Source organism: Myxocyprinus asiaticus, chromosome 20 (assembly GCF_019703515.2).
Source record: "Myxocyprinus asiaticus isolate MX2 ecotype Aquarium Trade chromosome 20, UBuf_Myxa_2, whole genome shotgun sequence".
Classification (NCBI taxonomy): Eukaryota; Metazoa; Chordata; class Actinopteri; order Cypriniformes; family Catostomidae; genus Myxocyprinus; species Myxocyprinus asiaticus.
Window position 1 is genome coordinate 4,427,953 of NC_059363.1, and position 8,385 is coordinate 4,436,337.

Here is an 8,385-nt window from a genome sequence, read left to right on the forward strand (position 1 = left end):
GAGCCTGATGAGGTTGTTCTTGAATGCCGGCGAGGGCACGGATGACTTTGCCCAGTGGTGAGGTTTCCATAGTGGCACTTCTTTCTCCGATTCCTGGGTTTCGGCACCACTGTAACAATGTTTATAAAAGAAGAAAGCAGGAGCCAGCTGATCAGTCCATGTATCGTGTTTCTTTCTAATGCCAAAACAAAAACAGCTTTCCAGCGGCAACTTAAATCGGCAACTTAAATCGGGCTTAAATCGGTGTGCCAGTCCTCATGTCTATGGGATACACACACAGAAACTTTTTGTGCTGGATACATAAATGCATGAATGTGCTGTGAATACCATTCCATGTTGTCTTTAAATCTTCAAGCAGTGTCTTTAAGATTTTTTAAGTGTCTAGGCCAAATAATCATTAATTTCATGTTATGTATTTACTCACACTGAATAATACGTTTAACTGCATTAATTGCAAATGGCTATAAAGAACCTGGGAAGCGACTGCACTCAAAGTATTTAATCATTAATGTCACAGCTAGTGCAATGCATCTGCCACCTGCTACAGTGCAGTCAGTGACATCACGCGATTATTCCTAAGCATCAGCAACAGAATGGCATTTACACAACCCCTTCAACTGCACAATGATAAGACTCTCTTAGGGTCACTAGATATGACATGCCCTAATGTTAAGTCCTGAACATCCAGGGATGCATTGCTTTTTGTTTGGTCTTTTTTAAACACATTTTATTCAATTACACTTAATTCAATCTCGTGTTTTGCTCCCCTGAATTGTTGATGCATTTACAAAGTATGATTGCTCCTTCACAAATCCACTTAAAGAAAAATCCATTCTCCACTCACTCACTGTGGCATAGTTTATGTATTTATATCTCAAACAGTCTTTTGTACTAAAGAACAAGGAATGTTCCCCAATCGGTTTCAGTCATGAAAGTTAATGTCATGAAAGTGAAAGTGGAGATTTAGAGTAAAAAAATTACTTTTTGATCTGTTTCTCACCCACGCCTATTATATTGCTTCTGAATATATGGATTTAACCACTGGAGTCACATGGATTACCTTTATGCTGCCTTTATGTGATGATTGGAGCTACAAAGGTCTGATCACCATTCATTTGCATTGTATGGACCTACAGAGTTGAGATATTCTTCTAAAAATCTTGTTTGTGTTCTGCTGAAGAACGAACGTCATACACATCTTGGATGGCATGAGGGTGAGTAAATGATGAGAGAACTTTCATGTTTGGGTAAACTGTCCCTTTAAATATGATCCATTTTGATTTCATGTTTAATAGTTTGTTTACAAATCTAATTAATCCAGTAAACTTATTATGCAAACTTTAATAAGACAACAATACAACAATAATATCTTTGTATTCATTGGAGGGTTTGACATTAGACTATTGGAAATGGCTGATTGTTATAAAAATAATTTGTGCCAGTTAAGTGAAAATGGCACACGAGTTCACCACACACTCTAAGCAGGCATGCGCCAGTCACCGCTGCGGGGGAAACCAAAAGCAGTTACTCTGAAAAAAGTAACCACAGGCGTTCTGTCACATAAACCAAACATGGACTTATTTAGTGCTGATGTGCCACGGCAAGGAGCACACACCTTTCTGATATGACTTTCAATGCAAAGTACATTTGACTGCATCATTGTACACGCTTTATTCAACTGCTGTGCCAACACTGAATGCCAACTCTACTGCATTCTGTTTATGCACATAAGAATACGTACAGGCTATTGGTTTTGGTTTGGTTAATTCTTCTGAGATTGTTCATATCCCTAAAACCAAGAATATTAGTGATGCTTCCCTTAGCAAACAGCACTAATAATTCATTTTGTCCATTTGAGACAGGCATCATTCATTCTCAACTCAGATTTCTGACACTAAAGCTGCAAATTCATTTCTGTGTCTTGACATTTCAGTCATGACAGAACTGCCAGTTATCAAGCATATGCAACTTCCTTCCTGAGGTGTTTCAATACTAAGTTCCTCTCTGCAGCTCGATTCCCACTTCTTGTTTCACCCTGAACACTATAAGCGTGTGACCGTTGCCATGGCGATCTGAAATAAACATTAATCCTCCAGAAAGAAGTACCCCTCTCTTCCTCAGGTTACACAGGAAATGCATTAGGGATTTTGAATATAGGCACATGTGCCACACACTTGAGCATATTCAACTATTTATGGAGAAAAAAAAATTTCATTAAAATTCATGAGAAAATTCGTACATAATTTACGAGTTGGCTATTTCGTTTGTTCACATAAACTCGTATGACTTCATGAATTGCAAATTCCCAGATGTCTAATGCGGAAGTGAGCGCAACTTTCACGCATGAGTCGTTAAGGACATGCTTATTAATATTATGCCCTTACCCAAACCCCTTATCTAAACTTAACCAATCAGTAGAGTGTGTAAACATGATAGGAAGCTGTTGTGTGTGACAGAAGCAAGTAATTGTCACGTATTAGATGGAAACGATGTCCAGCGATGTCATTGGCTGTAGTGAAAGATGTAGGAATTCAAACGAGTGCAGTCGCACGATATCATACGAATTAGCCAGATTTAGAGAAGTCGTAAGAATCCTGACGTTTTTGCTGTTACAGTGTGTTGGAATATCATATGAAGGTCAGTTTGTTGCAAAACTCAAGAGCTTGTAGATATAAATATTTGTATTCGTAAGTTGAAATTTACACTCACAGCAACTATGTGAATACTTAAAATCTTAAGTTGAACATTGCAATCTGCACTCACAGACAATGATAAAAAAAAACAAAAAAAACTGTGTTTTGAATTCAAAGTTGTAGACAAGTGAAATCTGTCCTGTTTTATTTCTCTTTCTTACCATCCCTGTCACTGTCGCTGCAGCGGAACGCTCATTTTCAATGTTGAAGCTAATAAAAAATGATTTGAGGAGCACCATGGGTCATGGCAGACTCTCAGCACTAGCCATTCTATCCACTGAGAATACAAGAAGCCGCAAACTAAACACAAAGGACATTGTGGAAGATTTCGCCAAAAGGAAGGCCCACAGAGTGCATCTAAAATGAGTGAGTATGTGGTTTAACTTCACATTTATTATGTCTGTTTGCTACATGTTAAAAGCCTATTGGGCCGCCGTGCCAATGTGGTTGTTTATTTGTTTACATGCTTCTAGTAGTTTACGGTATTGACATTGCTAAGTGCATCGTTTAGGTTGGGGTGTGCCTAGTAGGCTGTGTAATAGGCTGCTGGTAGTTTGGTAACTGGTTGTGAAAAGTCATTGGGTTGCAGTATAATGCCTCTCATGGTTGCGTTTTATATATATGTACAGTTGAAGTCAGAAGTTTACATACACTTAGGTTGAAGTCATTAAAACTCATTTTTTAACCACTCCACAAATTTAATATTAGCAAACTGTAGTTTTGGCAAGTCATTTAGGGCATCTACTTTGTGCATGATACAAGTAATTTTTCCAATAATTGTTTACAGACAGATTGTTTCACTTTTAATTCCAGTGGGTCAGAAGTTTACATCCACTAAGTTAACTGTGCCTTTAAGCAGCTTGGAAAATTCCAGAAAATGATGTCAAGACTTTAGACAATTAGCCAGTTAGCTTCTGATAGGAGGTGTACTGAATTGAAGGTGTACCTGTGGATGTATTTTAAGGTCTACCTTCAAAGTCAGTGCCTTTTTGCTTGACATCATGGGAAAATCAAAAGAAATCAGCCAAGACCTCAGAAAAAAACTGTGGACCATATAAAAGCCAGACTATAGTTTGCAAGTGCACATGGGGACAAAGATCTTACTTTTTGGAGAAATGTCCTCTGGTCTGATGAAACAAAAATTGAACTGTTTGGCCATAATGACCATCGTTATGTTTGGAGGAAAAAGGGTGAGGCTTGCAAGCCGAAGAACACCATCCCAACCGTGAAGCATGGGGGTGGCAGCATCATGTTGTGGAGGTGCTTTGCTGCAGGAGGGACTGGTGCACTTCACAAAATAGATGGAATCATGAGGAAGGAAAATTATGTGAATATATTGAAGCAACATCTCAAGACATCAGCCAAGAAGTTAAAGCTTGGTCGGTCTTCCAAATGGACAATGACCCCAAGTATACCTCCAAAGTTGTGGCAAAATGGCTTAAGGACAACAAAGTCAAGATACTGGAGTGCCATCACAAAGCCCTGACCTCAATCCGGATTTGTGGACAGAACTGAAAAAGCACGTGCAAGCAAGGATGCCTACAAACCTGACTCAGTTACACCAGTTCTGTCTGGAGGAATGGGCCAAAATTCCAGCAACTTATTGTGAGAAGCTTGTGGAAGGCTACCCAAAATGTTTGACCCAAGATAAACTATTTAAAGGCAATGCTACCAAATACTAACAAAGTGTATGTAAACTTCTGACCCACTGGGAATGTGATGAAAGTAATAAAAGCTGAAATAAATCATTCTATTATTCTGACATTTCACATTCTTAAAATAAAGTAGTGATCCTAACTGACCTCAGACAGGGAATGTTTTCTATGATTAAATGTTAGGACTTGTGAAAAACTGAGTTTAAATGTATCTGGCTAAGATGTATGTAAACTGACTTCAACTGTATATGCGTATATATATACGTACGTGTGTGTATGTATATATATATACACTACCAGTCAAAAGTTTGGAAACACTTACTCATTCCTTATTTTATTTTTATGTTTTTTCACATTTTTGAATAATAGTAAAGTCATCAAAACTATGGAATAACATAAATGGAACTAAATGGAACTTAAAATCAACATGAAATTAAAATACGCACCTTTTTACTTTATACATATACCTTCCAGGTACATGATTAACTGGTGCATGTTATTCCCCCCCAAAAAAATATTGAAAAAAATATTCTGGGTTCAATACAAGTTAAGCTCAATTGGCAACATTTGTGGCATAATATTGATTACCACTAAAATGTAATTAGACGTCCCTCCTTTTCTTCCAAAAAAGCAGTGAGCCACTTACAATAGAACTGAATGGGGCCAGTTTTTGGAGGGTTTAAAAACAGAAATGTGAAGCTTATAATTTTATAAAAGCACTTACATTAATTCTTCTGTTAAAACTCACGTATTATTTGAGCTGTAAATTGTAATTTTTACAGTCATTTTGGGGTTTTAGGGTTTGTTGACATTACATGTCATGGTAACTAAGTTGTAAAATTGGCTATAACTTTACACAGAAAAGATTAGTAAGTGATTTTAACACACTAAAATCATGTTAACACACATATTGTTTAGGTCTTGTGGCTATAATTTTGAAAAAGTGAGTATTTTAACGTTCAAAAATTGGCCTCATTCACTTCCATTGTAAGTGCCTCACTGCAACCCAGACTTGTGCTTTTTGTAAAGAAAAGGAGAGATGAGTCCAAATTAATTTTCTGTGGTAATCAATATTATGCCACAAATGCTGTCGATTGAGATTAACTTGTATAGAACCTGGAATATTCCTTTAAGTAGACTTGGCCCTGTCCACTGCCAACACCAAGTAATGGTCATCTGCCAATAAGAAGGGGGATGCAATGACAGGGACTCCAAATACCGATCTCTTCATTTTCCAAGGACAAGCAAGGTGTCAGGTTCTATCTGTTCTCATAAATGCCACCTATTCTATTAGAGTCCCTGTCCAGCTCTTAGACAGAAACACTGAAATAATATGAGTGCATAATATTGAAGCTCCCCAAAAAACTGGTGAAGTATGTAAACATTTTCCTAACAGCAGGATTTATAGCTAAATCTCAGAACAACAATCATTGTTTTTTTATTTTGCTTTTGGGTGGAGTTGCATTTCTTCATCTTCCAAAAATGGTTAGAAAAACATTTGAACCTTCCTGCTATCTGAAAGCATTGCCCATAATATTAAATGTATGGATGGCCATTAGTGGTTTGGATATTTGTATGTCCCTGTGCGACCGTTCTAATAATGAAATGACAGAACAAGCTCAAGTAAACGAAAGCAACTTCATCATAAAGAATGTAAATGCCAATCTACCAAGGAAAGTCCAACAAAGCTTCTCTCCATGGCAACACAAGTGTTAGAAAAGGACCTTTATCAGTAACTACTTCCTGAAAGAAAAAACCAATGATGTATTTCACAACAAACTGCCAAAAGTACTTTAGTTAAAACATGGGGAAGCGAATCCCCAATGGAATGGATAACCCACCATTCCTTTTAGCGACAGACTTATATATCGTCCAGGCCAATTAATTGGTCAATATTTGGCCCGCAGCACTTGTATCAATGCAAAATGTGCTGAATATGGTGGCAACATTAGTAAACACATCAATGAATGGACGTGCACACACATGAACATTATACACACCATTAATATTGATTTCTCAAGTGTGTGTTTAAGTTTGTGTGCCATGACATATGGTGCATCTCTGTTCGTATCTATACAACAAGAAGCATCTGGCAAACTCCTGGTTTGAGGGCACTGAATCAGCAAAATTCTCGCCTTGACTCACTGTGCGAGTGAGTCAAGGACGGTCACGAGAGGTAAAGAGCAGAATTCCAGCATCACTTACCTTGCAGCCTCTGCATCACATTCATAATGTCCTTACTGGACCGTTCGAAAGGACTAAGGGAAGCCATGGTACCTTTCTATAGTCCTCTACACTTCTGATAGTACACAGGAACACTCATGCAGTCAGTACTGCAGATACTGCACTACTTTCTTAAGGTGGCATCCCCATCTGCCCCTCCTACAGTTCTCTCTCTTCCTCTAGCTGTCTCTCTTGCTCCATCTGATGCAGAAACTCCAGGAACTTGATTTGATCCAATAGAAGAGCAGGTCTCATTTAGGTGCCCGTCTGTGTGATGGACCAATCAGAAGTCGTCTTCTATGCACTGTCAGTGAACTGAGAAGAAAAAGTAACATAAGACTGTCAGATCATTGAACCAAATCAACAAACATCACATTGTGTTTGCATTGTGTTTCTATGCACTGTATGCACACTGTAGTTATGTTTGCATGTACAGCAGGGAATGATAATAGCTCTTTATTCTAAAAACTAAAGTCAACAATTGACTTTAAATGCAGACTGTTACATAGGTATTTTATGTTTAGTTATATGAGGTATGTAATCCATGCATAATTAAATAAATCCCACCAGGGATAAGATTTCAGTTCAGTGTAATACATAGACTTGCATGTATATTCAATGCATATTAGCCAAACATATGCATGCAATAAAGTGAAGTCACCAAAACCCAACAAACATAAATATCTGCACAGACCGTTTGCATTGTTGCATGTTGCTCGGAACTGCACCCAAGAATTTCACACACTATTGCACTTGTGTATATGGTTGTGTGACTATAAAAGTGATTTGATTTGAGACCGTTTGCATTGAGTCTAAACGCATGTTTTAAAGAGTACACAGGAAAACTTATAAATAAATCTACATCGCAAATTTCCTTGAAAACGAGCCCTTATTCATCAGAATCTATTTGTATCACTTGTATGGTAGTTAGTGTACAGTGCATGCATTTATTACTGCGAGCATATCGCGCCTACTTAACCGCAGTGTTCCTGTGAATCGTGTGATGATTGTGAAACTCTGTTGGAGAGGTTGTTATGGAAACCTTTAAACAATGTTGTCAGGCCGAGTAAATGTAATTAAACCTTTACTACCATCTACTGTTACTAAACGGAACGGTTCGGGGGCGTTTACACTGGTTTGGGAGAAACGAAGCTTTCTGAAGATTCGAATCAATTGAACCGACTACTTGGTAAAATGATTCATTCTTTCGACGTGCTCGAAACGCATCACGCTGAGGACATCTGTTGGTCAAAAACGTGTAGGGTACATGCAATGGCAAAACTCAAAACACAAGCAGCAACAATCATACAATGCTTTAAATTATACACCGATCAGCCACAACATTAAAACCACCTTCCTAATATTGTGTAGGTCGCCCTCGTGCTGCCAAAAAAGCGCCAATGCTATTCTTCTCACCACAATTGTACAGAGCGGTTATCTCTGCAGTTACAAAAATACTCAAACCAGTGCTTCTAGCACCAACAATCATGCCATGGTCCAAATCACTGAGATCACATTTTTTTCCTCATTCTGATGGCTGATGTGAACATTAACTGAAGCTCCTGACCCGTATCTGCATGATTTTATGCTCTGCACTGGTGCCACACGATTGGCTGATTAGATAATCGCATGTATGATTGTTGGTGCCAGATGGGCTGGTTTGAGTATTTCTGTAACTGCTGATCTCCTGGGATTTTCTCACACAACAGTCTCTAGAATTTACTCAGAATGGTGCCAAAAACAAAAAAACATCCAGTGAGCAGCAGTTCTGTGGACGGAAATGCCTTGTTGATGACAGAGGTCAGCAGAGAATG

General features: G+C 38.2%; 2 protein-coding genes across 9 annotated transcripts in view; one reads left to right on the top strand and one right to left on the bottom strand.

Annotated features, from left to right (window-relative positions):
* Positions 1-6,730, bottom strand: part of syne1b (spectrin repeat containing, nuclear envelope 1b) — a 178,025-nt gene extending 171,295 nt beyond the window's left edge. For 7 of the 8 annotated variants that reach the window (XM_051647295.1, XM_051647294.1, XM_051647299.1 and 4 more), the window contains exon 1: positions 6,554-6,729. In XM_051647295.1, coding sequence (XP_051503255.1) covers positions 6,554-6,620 — 67 coding nt within the window. In that variant the 5' untranslated portion in view covers positions 6,621-6,729. Of the gene's footprint in view, positions 1-6,553 lie in introns of all 8 variants that reach the window. The other variant, XM_051647296.1, reaches the window with a different exon arrangement.
* Positions 2,440-8,385, top strand: part of tulp4b (TUB like protein 4b) — a 30,102-nt gene continuing 24,156 nt past the window's right edge. The window contains exons 1-2 of the mRNA XM_051647302.1: positions 2,440-2,637; positions 2,878-3,059. The gene's annotated coding sequence lies outside the window, so the exon portion shown is untranslated. The remainder of the gene's footprint in view (positions 2,638-2,877; positions 3,060-8,385) is intronic.